At 41.4% G+C, this 14,930-nt stretch overlaps 1 protein-coding gene across 1 annotated transcript; it reads right to left on the minus strand.

The window, feature by feature from the left end:
• Positions 1–9,910: 9,910 nt before the first annotated feature.
• Positions 9,911–14,930, minus strand: LOC125964236 (uncharacterized). Its single transcript, XM_049709164.1, has 2 exons — positions 12,695–14,930; positions 9,911–10,476 (listed from the first exon to the last, which is right to left on the minus strand). The coding sequence occupies exons 1-2, from the start codon at positions 13,625–13,627 to the stop codon at positions 10,333–10,335; spliced, it is 1,077 nt and encodes a 358-aa protein (XP_049565121.1). The 5' UTR covers positions 13,628–14,930; the 3' UTR covers positions 9,911–10,332.

Consider the following 14,930-nt stretch of genomic DNA (forward strand, 5'->3'; position numbering starts at 1 on the left):
GATTTTGTTTGCTCACATGCTGACACTGCTTCAGAATCTTGATGCTCTCCTCTTTCTTGGAAGCTTCATTCTCTTTTGTCTTTCCTCCCTCCTCTCCTGCCCTGTCACCCATACGCACTCTCTCCATGTAGAATCCCAAAGACCCAGAAATCAACAAATCAAGACACGACTCTCCTCAACGTGGGGCAGGGGAGAAGTTGAGGCAACAAAGCTAGACCAGGGTAGGAGAAGGGAACACAGAGCGTGGGGACACTCCCGCTGTATTAATCCTGTGTGTGACCACCACTCTTGAATCATACAGTCATAAGGACAGTCCTCCACCTGGACACCCTCGTCTCCTCCCAGAGTGGAATAATTTTCTAGAAAAATATGAATACTAAAATTTATTCAGTGTGAAAAAGAAGATCTGAAGAGAATACTTTGTTAGTCATGGTTCCTATGTTCAAACAACAGAAAATAATTTAGCTTTGTTAAAATAAAAAATGAAAAAAGGATAGTGCAAGGAAAGTTACCAGCCAATATCTCTTATGAACATACCTACAAATAGCCAAAATGAGATATTATTTCACTGAATGCAGCAATGAATTTTTTTAAAAAAGGATCCAAAGGTAAATCATGCCATAATTGGAAAGGACACCATGATACTACTAGGCACTGTTGTTCCTAAACATTCGATGCTATTTCTCATGCCATTGCCACGTGCAAACAAACAAACAAACAAAAATAACAAAAAAAAAACCTCTCTAGAATGTCCTTGATTCTCTGTTCATTGGCTCCACACTTAAAATCCTGGGCACGATGGTCCCACGAGCTGAGCCAAAAACACATTCCCAGGTCCTAGATGCTAGAGGGCAGAGGAAAGTGTATATCTGATTGTTTCAACTCTTACAATGGAATACAGGTCCTGCCTTTAGCCAAGATTCAAACAATAGGGAGTTCCCCAAAAGGAAGGTATTTCAGATGCTGGATGGCAAAAAAAAAAAAAAAAAAAAAAAAAAAAAAAAAAAAAATCCACCAGAACCAATAAATATTACAGAAAATTTTAAAATTTCTTCCTCTCCCCAAAAGACAGCATGTTCAAATGGTTTTTATGGGCAACTTTTGCCAAATCATCAATTATAAAATTGTTCCAAATATTTCAATTCTCCCACATTAAGCTATACATTCACTGCAATCCCAATCCAATTTCCTGTTAGATTTTCTGGGGAATTTGAAAAACTGATAATAATATTTATATGGAACAATAAATGTTTGAGAAGAGCCAAGATAACTCTGAGATAGTTGGGAGAATCACTCTTCAGGACATGAAGATGTATTTTAAACCTATAATAGTATTAGACACAATATCCATGGAAAAAGAAGGCAGCTCCAAAGAGACCAATGCTTTTGTAGGAACTTGGAATATGATAGGGCGGCTCTGTCTGCCCCTAATTACTCTGCGAAGCCTCCCTGAAGATGAGAGAGGGAAGATTTCAGGAGGCATTTGGTAGTTACGGGCAATTAAAAGTAATGAGGAAACTGGACACATTTTCTACAATTTCCAGTTCAAAAATCACCATGAGGATTTCCCTAAACCTTTATTGCAAATTCTTTCCTTAGTAGATAGATAGATACATAGATAGATATAGATAGATAGATAGCTAGATAGATAATTTAAAAGAATAACTCTTTTGACCCACTTCCCATTAAATAGCTAGAGTTTTATGCTGTGCTAGAGACTAAAAAATAATGAATGTATTTAAATAGGTCTACCACATTGGAAAATGAAAAGTACCCAAGCAAAATGAATAGTGACCAAATGAAAACCTTGGTACAAGTCATAGATACTTCATTGATTTATTATATCACCAGAAAAACACACTAAGTACTTGGGGGCAGTTTTTTTTTTATCATTTTAGAGTAAAGAGAATTAACTGCTACAGATACAACAAGGAAACCAAAGGGAATATGAGTGCCAACTTCTTAAAACACAGAAAAGAAACACAGTATGTAGATCAGAGCTCTGATATTATCAGGAACACATCCAGCGACTGCATGGGAAAACCCTATTAAAGGAAGGATTGTCTTTGACTTTGGAAGCTATTGGGTAAATGATAGTTATTATTTCTCGGAGAGTGGAACCAAGCTTACCACACCACAACAAAAGGCATCTCTTAGCTTTGATGTTCACATATTTTACCTTGATAGATACAACAGCAAAAATCTTTCCATTTTCATGTTAGCCCAATCTGATTACAGAGGTCAGTCATCCCTTCTTACACCTTATTATTTTGTTTGTGTCTAAATTAATATTTTACTAAATCATGCGTTACAAAAGAATTAACAAAGTCAATAAAGATGAGTGTATCCAAAATTATCAAACAAACATTGATATTCTGAAGATAGCTGGGAATATTAAACCTATGTAATCTTATTCCCAAAAGTCCTTAGTTCTTAGTTTCCCACAGCTCCGCCCACCACCCCTCATTAAACCAACAGTATTCATTGGCTCCTGGAAAAGGCAAAACCCAATCTAGTACAGAAGAGACATTCTCAGCTTTTTCCTTCAAATTAGATTTTAACAAGTTAACACTTGGATAATAATTTTCCAAGGGCTTGACATAACATATCTAAGGGTAGTACTTCTAATAACATTAATAACAAAAATGTATTCATTGATACTTATGTCCCATACCCTGTACCAAGTGCTTTACACATTTAATCTCTACCATAACTTTCTTATTTTTCTCTCCCATTTTAAAGGTGAGGAAACAGAGACCCAGAGGGATGCAGTAACTTGCCCTGGGTCATGCAGCCACGATCTAGTAGAGCTAGGATTAGAGCCCAGGCAATCTGACTACCGAGCTAATGCAGACCCCACTCCAAAATACAAAGACATAGATACGGTGGATAAACATAAAAAGAGCACTTTAAAATGGCCATCCTCAAAAGAAAGAAAGTTCCAAAAACAGAGGGAGCTTGGAGCTAGAACAGTGACCACAGCTTTGCCTGTCACTTCAGCCATGCATTTAATTGACTTCGCACAACCCATCAGGAGCCTTTTTCTTCCCTCTGGCACCAGAACTAACAATGTTCTAGATCAGTCTACTGACCAGCTCTGTCTGCATATTCTTTGTTACCAGTGGAGAAATTGAGTAAGCGCTAAGAAACTTTATAGCAATTTGACGTTGCGGCTACCTCTAGGTGTGTGACTTGTGGACGTATCTCAGTGAGCATGGTCTAGACCTGTCAGGAGCTGTCAGATTTCCACCACATGTGAGGGAGCCGAGTATTAGGCATGCGCAGTAGAACCATATGACAATATGTGACATTTTGAGGCTAGGTTGTCAAGGGTAATGTGTATAAAAATCCGATAAAATGTAAGCATTTACTTTTATAATTCATTATTTTTATACATTTTAATTTTTAATCAAGGTTGTTTTTTAACTTATTTGTTATTAACTAAATTAGGGAATTAAAATCTGTATTTTAAAAAATGTTAACCATTATTGATAAATGATGAAACAAGCTTTTCTGGACTTCTTTGTCAGGAAATGACACTGCTGTTCCAAATCCACTGGTAGTGGGCAGCCAAATGATGATGATGGAAATGATTCTGAAGAAATGAACACCATAGGATGTAACCAATGAGGGAAACTAGTAAACGGTACAAGAGACCTCTCTGTACTATCTGTGCAACTTCCTGTGGATCTACAATCATTTCAAATTAAAAATTTGCCTTTTTTTTTTTTTTTTTTTTGGCTGTGCTGGGTCTTCGTTGCTGTGCGCGGGCTTTTCTCTAATTGCAGCGACCTGGGGCTGCTCCTCGTTGCGGTGTGCGGGCTTCTCACTGCGGTGGCTTCTCTTGTTGCGGAGCACAGGCCCTAGAGTGCACGGGCTTCAGCAGTTGTGGCGTGCAGGCTCAGTAGTTGTGGCACATGGGCTTAGTTGTTCCACAGCATGTGGGATCTTCCCGGACCAGGGATTGAACCCTGGTTCCTGATTGTTCCCTGCATTGGCAGATGGATTCTTAACCATTGCGCCACCAGGGAAGTCCCCTAAAATTTTTTTTAAAAAATGAGCTTGAGTCCAGACAAGAGACTAGGAGACTACCCTTTCTGTCTCTCCCTCTCTCCACACATATACAAAGACAAAGTACACTAATCAACATTGACCAACTTGCTAAAATTTTAACATATGTATATATCCTTGTGAACATCACCCAGACCACAATATAGAACATTTCATTCACTAGAAAAAATCTTCATGTCCCTTCCCAGTCCATAGCCCTTTTCAAAGGGTATTCCAAGAACATTCTGTCCCAACTTCTGTCACCATAAATCACTTTTCTCTATTTTGAACCTCATATAGGTAGAATCATACAGTATGTTCTCTTTGTTGTTTGACTTCTTTCACTCGGCATTTGTCTGCTAGATTTATCCATGTTGCTGAGGATATTAGTAATTCTTTTTGTTGCTAAGTAGCATCTCGTTCTATGAATAAAATATACATTATTTGCCCTTCCTACTACTGATGGATGCTTGAGCTATTTTCAGTTTGAGGCTATCACAAATCAAGCTGCTAAAAACATTCTCATTTTAAAAAAGAAGAAGAAGAAGGAAAAGGAAATGAACACCAAAGAAATAAGGTTTATTTCAGCTTTGGGGGCATATATTGGTCAGGGAAGCAAAGCCACTGTAGGTGTTATGGAATAGGGGATTTATTATAGGATTTAGATCTTAATGATTGGGGAGAGAGTCTAAAAGGTGGAGTTAGTGGATTAGAGAAAAAGGCACAAGCAGTTGCTCTGTGCCCTGGTGTAAGTAGACAAGTCTGTAATTCTTGAGAAGCTAAACATGGCCGGCTATTGCAATGGGATCATAAAGAAGGAGCTTGTGGACAGGTCTGTGGGAAGCTGCTGTCTTTATGTAGCTATCCCTGCTGTGAGTCCACCACCAAGCATTTGCGGTGGGTCTGGGGGCTACTGCCAGCTAGCAGGACTAGCTCTGAAAGAGCTAGAGGCATACAAATGAACTTACTTACAAAACACTAATAGATTCACAGACACAGAAAACAAACTTATGGTTACCAAAGAGGATAGTGGGGATAAATAAGGAGTTTGGGATTAAACAGATACACACTGCTATATGTAAAACAGGTAAAAAACAAGGACCTACTATATAGCACAGGGAACCATATTCAATATCTTGTAATAACCTATAATGGAAAAGTATCTGAAAAAGAAAGAATGGATAGATAGATAGGTAGATTTAGGTATATATGTGAATCACTTTGCTGTACACTCTAAACTAACATGACATTGTAAATTAACTATACTTCAATTAAAAAAAAAAAAAAAAAGCCGTAAGCAGAGCAAAGGAGAGCAAGGGCCTGCTGGAATCTGTGGACGACCTCTGAGTCTGTTTGTCACTGTATCTGACTGTGAAGACCAACGTGAATGTCCATAGCAGCTTTATTTACAATGGGTGAAAAACTGGAAAAAAACCAAAGATCCACTGGCAGGTAAGTGGATAAACAAATGATGCTATATACATACAATGAAATGCAACTCAGCAACCGAAAGAAATAAACAGTAAGAGGTGAGGATACTGGAAGTATTGCCTGCACGGATACTGACATGCCATGAATTAAGATAGGAGTAGTGTTGGAGAGAGTATCAAGGAAGCAGGAGCTAAAATAGTTTTTAAATGAAGGGGGGAAACCTATGAATCAGTAGAAGATACCAACTGCAAACGGTAGCAGGGTGGTAAAATCTGGGGAAGAGGGAGAAAGAGTGGCAGTGATACTCAGACACATGGGAGAGGTATGGGAGAAACAACAGCCAGCTCTGGAGAAGGCTGTAGGGCAGTGCCTTGGGGAAGATACCAATTTCATTAGATAAAGAAGGAGAAGGAAGTCTTCAAAGAGGATGGGCGTAATTTCAATGGTTATATGTATACATATATATATATATATATATATAGTTTTTAATTTCTGGAAGTTCTATTTGATTCTTCCTCAAACAGACTTTAATTTTTAAAATTTTCTCTTCCTTTCTCAATTTTCACTTCATCTTTTATATTTAAATGTTCATGCATCATGTATGTTCTGTAGCTAATAATGCCAATATCTTAAATTCTGGGAAGTCAATTTTTTTTTTAGCATTTTTGCTGCCTCTCGTTCTGAGGAGTCAGTTTTTGTGCTGGGTAATGTTTTATTGTGAGCCTCTATTTTATTGCACTTGATCTGGGGGAAACCCTGAGCCCAGTGGGAGGTGCTTTCCTCTACAGAGGCTTGGCCACACGCCTGGAGTCCTTTGCAAACTGCGAGCCGCATAACGTCAGTTCTGAGTTTGGGGTTCCCCCTGACTGCACTAGCAATACAAATTTACATCCCACAGCCGCGCGTTGGAGGTGCTGTCACTTTTCACATGAAATAATTTTTTAATTTTTTCTACCCAGAATAATGATAGAAACAAATGGTTCTCCTCATAACCTCAAGTGGCAGCAGCAGCAAGCAGGTGAGTCCTCATTCTCACTGAATGACAGCCTATCAAGCTCCCAGCTTTACCACAGGTTTTATTCTTGGAAAGTTTGGGAGAAGCAGGTTAGGGACTTGAGGAACTTAGCCATCAGGAAAAAGGAGCTTTAAAAAATGTATAGGGCTTCCCTGGTGGCGCAGTGGTTGAGAGTCCACCTGCCGAGGCAGGGGACACGGGTTCGTGCTCCGGCCTGGGAAGATCCCACATGCCGTGGAGCGGCTGGGCCCGTGAGCCATGGCTGCTGAGCCTGCGTGTCCAGAGCCTGTGCTCCGCAACGGGAGAGGCCACAACAGTGAGAGGCCTGTGTACCGCAAAAAAAAATAATAATAAATAAATAAGAAATAAAAAATAAAAAAATAAAAAATGTATAATAAGGGAAATTTTATCATGGTAAGTTACTTGCCTCACCAAGTAGGATGTAGTCATGATAATCACATTGCAACTCAGCATGTAATTAGGCATATAAATAGGTAATTATAATAAAATAAACACTGACTATTCATTTAAACAAAAATTGTGATAGAACTTTACTGGGAGAGGACGTGTGAGCATGGGGATAGAAAAGTATTTGATGGTATCCCATCATCCCTCATAGGATATCAATAGATAACGCCTAAGATGTATACCCTGGAAATAGTAATGGAAGCACACTGTTTAAAGGTATGGATGTAAGCCAGAAAGAGTTTCAGAAGAGGAATTCAGGAGTGGGCTGTGGTGTGCTAGAGCTGACTGAATTCTGGCTTGAGAAGCCAGCTGGGCACATCTCTTCCCAATTCCCTATTCAGTGGTATCACAGTGGGACCTCGAAATCAGTCATGGTGGGAGTATTTATATCACTGGAACAGACAACACTATACATCAAAGCTTTTTTTTCTTTTTCCAGTCAGTCAGTTGCTAAACATTCACAAGCATACCACTAAGGGCCAAAGAGAGACTCCTTTTTCAGTTACAAGCTTTATGGTACTATTTGGTTTTTCCAACTGTATACATGTATCATGATATTTTTCAAGGAGTAACCCATGGGGGTGGGGGAAGAAAGAAGAACAGAGCGGGGAGTTGCCTTATCAAACATCAAAACATACCATAAAACCAGTATAATCTAATCAGTGTTGTATAGACATAGTAATAAACAGAAGAGAACAGACTAGAGAATCCATAAATTGACCCCTTTATATATATATAAAGTTATATATGATACAATGGTATTTCAGTTCAATGAGGGAAAGCTGATTAAGTAATGTTGATACAATTGTCTATCCACCTATACTAGTTTGCTAAGGCTTCCATAACAAAATACCAAGCAGCTTAAACAACAGAAGTTTATCTTTTCACAGTTCTGGGGGCTGGAAGTCCAAGACCCAGGTGGCGGCAGCTTTGATTTCTCTTAAGGTCTCTCCTTGGCTTGAAGATGGCCATCTTCCTGTGTCCTCACATGGCCTTTTCTCTGTATACACAAATCTCTGGTATTTTTTCCTCTTCTTATAAGGACACCAGTTATATTGGATTAGGACCCACATTGTGACCTGATTTAATCTTAACTACCTCCTTAAAGGCCCTATTTCTAAATGCAGTCACATGTGGGGCTTAGAGCTTCAATATATGCCTTTGAGGTGGACACAGTTCAGTCTATAACACCACCTTAAAAAGTAAATCTCAACCCTTATCTTATAGAATAAGAAAGAAAAACTTAATTATAAAAATTAAATCATAAAAATCTTAAATGATAATCCAGGAGATTCCATGTAATCTAGGGTCATGGATGTTTCTTAACCAAGTCAGGAATCTCATAAACTTTCATAAAATAAAAGTAGTAGACATATTGACTATATAAAAATTTTAAACTTCTCAAGGTAAAAGATATCTTAAAGTGTATCAGTCAGGAAACAGTGCAGGAAACACAACAACCTTAGGGTATTTCAAGAAGAGAGGCATTTAATATAGGGAATTAGTTGTTTACAAAAGTATTGAGAGGGCCAGGAGAACCAGTGAGCGTAAGGTGGCTGCCACTGTATGACTGATTTCAAGGGCACATTAACAGAGTTACAATCCAGATGTGAGAAATTTGTTGCTGCTACCACTACTGCCTCCTCAACTCTCATGATCAGGAAGCTGGTGATCAGACAACAGAATGCTAAGTAAGGCCACAAATATTCATGTCTCTCCAACTTGCTTTCCAGCAAAAATACCACTTCTATCTTCCAGACCTTGCATGAGTACGTCTCATTGGTGCAACGTAATTCACATCACATTCCTAGCTGCAAGGGAGTCTGTGAAATGTGTTTTTCTCTTTCCAGCCCCTTTGATCAGGAAGTATTTAGAAAGGGTTAGGAATGTACTACTGTACATCAAATGACCTGACTATATCTAGGAAACAAAGTCAATTTAAAAAGCAATACATTGAGGGTGGAAATTACTGTTGATAAAGACAAAGACTTAGAATTTAATATATTATTAAGAGCTCTTCAAGATGGATAAGAAAAAGTTAAACAACCCAAAAGAAAAATGGCAAAGGATATGAATAGGCAATTCACACAAATGGCAAAGATAAAGAAAGAAAAAAAATGCTTAGACTCATATCCAAAATTAAGCAATACCAAGATATCACTAATACCATCACACTGGCAAGAATTTTAAAGAGCAGTGACATATATTAATCATGGGATTTGGCAGGAGAGTATTTGAATAAGGCCAGGATTCATGTGAAGAAAAGAGGCACCACTCTAGCTGCTTTAATTAGAAACTTAATACCAGAAGTTATTATTGAAAGAACTAAGACAGTTGGCTCTAAGCTGGACCTCCAGTAATGATTCCCAGAAAATCCTGCTGAACTCACCACCAGAGGCACTGCTTTCTTTTTTCTTTCTTTTATGTGGCAGTGAATATAATGAGATAGCATTTCTGTAAAATTACAAGATTGTGTGTGCACACGTGCACATGCATGTGTCTGCATAAATGTGTATCTGATTACGTGAGCTTGAGGAAAAACATGGAAGGATGGGTTACTGGCATAGGTGGAGGCATGGAAATGGGGTGGAGGGTTTGAAATGATATGAATAAGAAGAGTAAGAAAAAAGTCCATTGTTTTCAGCATGGTTCACTCAAAGTCACCCTCTCAAAACCTATAATTTAAAAAGCTTGTGTCCAAACATTGACCTGTAAGAAGACACCGTTATTCAGCCAAATATGGCATTGTGATTGATATGCATGACAGCAAACACTGAGCTAAACGATTTTTAAATTTTCCAGATGTTCTAGAATGGAATCTTTTCTATTCTGGAAAGCTATTTGGCAAAAGACATAAAACTTTCATATCCATTGACCCAGAAATTACACTTCTAGCGATCTAAGGGGAAATCCTAAGGAGATTTGGGTACAATTTTTGGTTTAAAGATGTTATTTTAGTATTAAAAGCAAAAAAAAAAAAGAGAAGGGAAAAACGAACAATCTAAATGTTTAGGAAAAATTAATTTAATAGATCTATAGAACGGAACATCAAGCAACTACTAAAAGTAATATTTTTAAGTTTTACACAGGAAATTTGCTCATGATATAATGTTAAGCGAATAATAAAACAAGACATAAAATTATGTACTGCATTATTTCACTATTGTTACAAACACAGAAGACCTTAAGGAGATACACCAAAATGTTAATGGAAATACACCAAAATGTTAATGGTTAACTAACTCCCTATATTAAATGCCTCTCTTCTCGAAATACCCTAAGGTTGTTGTGTTTCCTGCACTGTTGCTCAATGGCTGCTGCTGTAGCCTTCCAAGATTCTTGAACCATGATTAGCTCTAGGAAATAGATTAAAGATGATCATCACGGGCTTCCCTGGTGGCGCAGTGGTTGAGAATCGGTCTGCCAATGCAACGGACGTGGGTTCGTGCCTCGGTCCGGGAAGATCCCACATGCCGCGGAGTGGCTGGGCCCGTGAGCCATGGCCGCTGAGCCTGTGCGCCGCAACGGGAGAGGCCACAACAGTGAGAGGCCCGTGTACCGCAAAAAAAAAAGGAAAAAAGAACAAAATAATGACATTTGCAGGAACACAGATGGACCTAGAGGTTGTCATACTGAGCAAAGTAAGTCAGACAGAGAAAGACAAATATCATATGATATTGCTTATATGTGGAATATTAAAAAAGGCTACAAATGAACTTATCTACAAAACAGAAATAGAGTTACAGATGTAGAAGATAACAAATGTAACAAATGCATCGTTGCATTTTTCCTTGAGTTTCGCCAATACAAAGTGAAATTACCTTCGTATACTTTGTAGTCATCTTCTTCTGACCAGGAATCCCACCCCAGGCTAGTCTGATTAAAGTTGAGGTTATAGTTACAAAAGGAGTCATTTAACCAGCCCAAGATGTGTCCCCATCCCTCCAGGTTCTGAAGAGTCTGGGCCTCGGTAACCTGTGTCAAGGAGACCACTGCATACCCTGCCCTTCTACATCCTTCGGAAACAAAACTACTTCCATCAGTGAACCAAACTTCCTCAGGGTTTTGTAGTGGAGTATCGGTTAGATCGGGTTGGGGCAACAAGGAATGAAATATTATATCTTCACATTGATGAACTGGTAGACCTTCCTCAGGGAAGAGGAACAGTGTAGCTGGATTTAAAGAGAAATAGACCATGACACGTAGGTCTGGATTCTGCAACAGTAATGCCTGACGTTTGAGGATCCTGCTATCTGTGAGCCAGAAATGGCCTTTCCTTTCCAAGAGAGAGGTAACCTGATGGGAGGTATATACTGTCGGGGGTTGCCCCAACATAAGCTTGGAGGCTTCTTCCTCCAATAAGGCCAAAGCAGCAACTACCCTAAGACAGCTGGGCCATCCAGTGACCACCGGGTCCAGTCTCTTTGACAGATATCCTACAGGTCTCCGGACAGGGAGAAGTTCCCGAGTTAAGACTCCTAAAGCCATCCCTTGTTTTCCTGCCACAAGTAGTTGAAAAGGTCTATCAGTTCTTGGGATTTCCAAGGCTGGGGCCTGAGACAGTAATGTCTTTAGCTGCTGGAAAGCTCGGGTTTGGTTAGGGCCCCAGAGCAGAAGTTCAGAGTCAGATTTTCCTTTCAGGGCCTCATAAAGAGGTTGTGCTTTTAGTCCATAATTAGGAATCCATAATCTGCAATACCTGTGAGGCCTAAAAAGGCTCGGAGCTGTTTTTGGGTAGCTGGCTCTGGCAGATCCAAAATCCCTTGTATTCTCTCAGGGGAGATCCTGCGTTGCCCTGGGGAGGGGATTACTCCCAGATATTTGACTTCCTGCTGTGCCAATTGGACCTTGGACTTAGAGACTTTATAGCCTCATTTGGCCAAAAAGTTAAGGGTCTGGGTAGCATGAGTTAAGGCTCTCTCGTGGTCTGGGGAGCAAATAAGAAGGTCATCCACATACTGGATGACAGTCCCTTCTTCCAGGCGTAGATCTTGGAGGTCCTAGGCCAGGGCCTGGCCAAAAAGGTGAGGGCTGTCTCGGAACCCTTGGGGTAGGGCTGTCCAGGTGAGTTGTTGTTCTCTATTCCCTTCCCCACGTCACTCAAAGGCAAAGAGGTAGTAGGACCGCGGGTCCAGAGGTATGGAAAAGAAGGCATCCTTTAAGTCTAACACAGTGAAGATAGGGGTGTTGCAGGGAGAACTGTAAGGAATAAGTAGCCCATGTTGTAAAAATTTGGATATGAGATGCTGCAGTCCCCTTGGGGCTTCTGGGCGAATTGGATATTGTTTCTGACTGGGGAAAGAGTTTGGCTCCTTTAAGGTGATAAGCACTGGGGAGGCGGTTATAGCTCCCCCTGGCATTCCATCGGCCCAGACCTGGGGGCCTACTGGCAACTCAGCTAAGGCTGGTGTGCCAGTCCTCAGAGGGGGCTGTGTCTCTAAGACTAAGAACTGGAGGGGTGTTACTGCAGTGGTTCCCCCAAGTAGCAGTCTGGTTCCCAGCTTGTTCATGATGCCCCTACCTAACAGTGGGTGGGGGCATTCAGGTGTGACCAGGAAGGAGAGAATGTATATCCTTCCCAGTAACAATACAAAGGGAGAGTGAAAGGCCTAGTAGTAAGTTTACCCGAGACGCCTGTAACCTGACAGGAGTCGGAGGAGAAGGGTCCAGAGAAGGAAACTAGGACAGAGTAGGCAGCCCCCGTATCCAATAAGAAAGATATGGTCCTACCTGCCACATCCACGTTTGCCCTTGGCTCCAGTCCAGTAATACTGACATTAAACAGGGGGTCCATCTGGAGTGGAAGGCCCCTGTCAATCTAGGGCCAACCAAGGGGCTGCCCCTGGCCCCTCGGCCTTTCAGCCCAAGGGCTGTTGGCTCCCCAATGGCCACTTCTTTGGCATTTTGGACAGGGTATCTTAGGAGGCGTGTCCTTGTTGGGGCATTCCCTCGCCCAGTGGCCAGGCTTTTTGCAGACTCGGCACCGGTCTTGGCTTCCGTTGGGACGGGTCCGGGCTTCTCCGGATGAGGTTTGCCCCTGCAGGGCTGCCAATAATTGGGCCTGCCTATTTTTTTTCTCTTTTCCGTCTCCCAAGCCTTGACCTCCTTCTCCTGGTCCCAGTTATAAAAGGTAGTGGTGGCTGTAGCTAGAAATTCATCTAGATTAACACTGAGCTCCTGCGTAAGCTTTCGGAGCTTCCTCCTGATGTCTGGTGCAGACTGGGTAAGGAACCTATCCTTTAAAATGGTTTTTCCTTCAAGGGAGTCCAGGTCTAGGTTGCTATATTTAATTATTGCCTCCTTGAGCCTTTCCAGGAAGGCTGTAGGGTTTTCATTGGGTTCCTGGCTGATGGCAGAAAACTTTGAGGAATTAATGGGTTTCCTTCTTCTTGTTTTGAGTCCAGCTTTTATACAGATTATAAGATGTTCCTTTTCCCATTGTCCATTGGGATTATTGTAATCCCAGTAAGGGTCCTTATGGGGAATGGTGGTATCCCCCACAGAATATTTTGAGCTGGATAAATGGAGGCTGTCCACAAAGTTGCAGGCCTCCTTTAGGACCTTTACTTTCTCAGTATCTGATAGAGTTCGCTCTGAGATTATCATGACATGCTTCCAGGCTAAGTCAAAAGCCGAAGTTGTCAACGTAGTGGTCAGGATCATCAGAAAATTTACCTAGTTTCTGTCTGATGTGCTTTAACTCTAGAAGAGTAAAAGTCTTCTGAATGAGTTGGGGTCCAAATTCACCCGTTGTCTCCACCAAAGGGCAAATTCTAGGGGGAGGCCTTGTGGGAGTCAGATCTCCCAGGTAAGGCGTTAAGGGGGCTATCGGTGGCAAAGGGGGATACAGATGGAGAATGGGGTGGGTTTAGTGCTATCCCCAGGTTTAAAGATTTTCTCCCTATGGCTCTTATCTGGTTCAGGTTCCCTTTTAGCATGGCCCCGCTCAGATGGATCCTCTCGAGGAGAGGATGGGGGCTGTCTCATCAGGACTAGCACAGCAGAGTCAATTTTACAAGTCTTGCAGAGTTCTTCCTTATCTCTAAGAGCGAAATAGGCTTGAACATAGGGAATCTCACTCCATTTTCCTTGCCGTTACTGGCAGTGAGGACACGCAACATTCAGGGAGAGGAACAGACCGTGTGCCAATGGTTCTGTCACCTACAGAGATTCTTTCACCTGGATGAGCAACTGGTTTTTAGGTAGAGGGAACTCACCGCATTGAGGCTGTGTCACCAAGAGAGATTCCCTCTCCTTAACGAGCCGTTTGTTTGTACTCTCTGGCTCTCATAATAGCGTGGCTATTCCTTCTTTCCCACTGCCAGTGGGCCAAGGCTCCTGTGCAGGTGATCAGGACCGTAAAGGCAAGTCCCTGGAGATTCCTGACAGGCTGGCGATCGGCAAGGTCTGGTAAGTGATGGAAACTGTTCTGGGTGGCTGAGGGGAGGAAGAGTTGGTTTTCCTTAGGGACCATGTAAAACAGATGTTTGAGACAACAAGGAAAAGAATGAGGGGATCCCAAATTAGAGCAGTCTGGCCAAAAAGTGGTGTATGGAACTGCTGGAAGTCCTCACAAATATAACAGATTGGGTGTTTGGGGCGGCCATCAGCCTGACCTATCCACAGAAGAAAGCTCCTTCGAGTCTCAGAAGAGGAAAAAAGGGCCCCGAAATGAAAGTGGGAAAAAGACCTCCCTGAGTCCCACTGTTGATCTCCGTTCCAGTCAGTGACAGAAAAAATGATTAGGAGGTCTAGTAAGCTGATCCAGAGAGAGGTGTGAAGCCTTCTCTATAGCCGTGATTCAAGGAAGCTCATCAGGGAGGTCGGTTTGACAGGAGAGGTGTAAACACTTAACAGAGTCAGAAGGTGGCAATTCGTCCACCGTTGCTGCCGGCAGTGGTGAAGGACGCAAGCGAGAGGCCGGGAAGGAGAGTTGTAGGAAAATAAAACAGCATTAGGGCCATTT

This window comes from Orcinus orca, chromosome 4, assembly GCF_937001465.1.
Source record: "Orcinus orca chromosome 4, mOrcOrc1.1, whole genome shotgun sequence".
NCBI lineage: Eukaryota > Metazoa > Chordata > Mammalia > Artiodactyla > Delphinidae > Orcinus > Orcinus orca.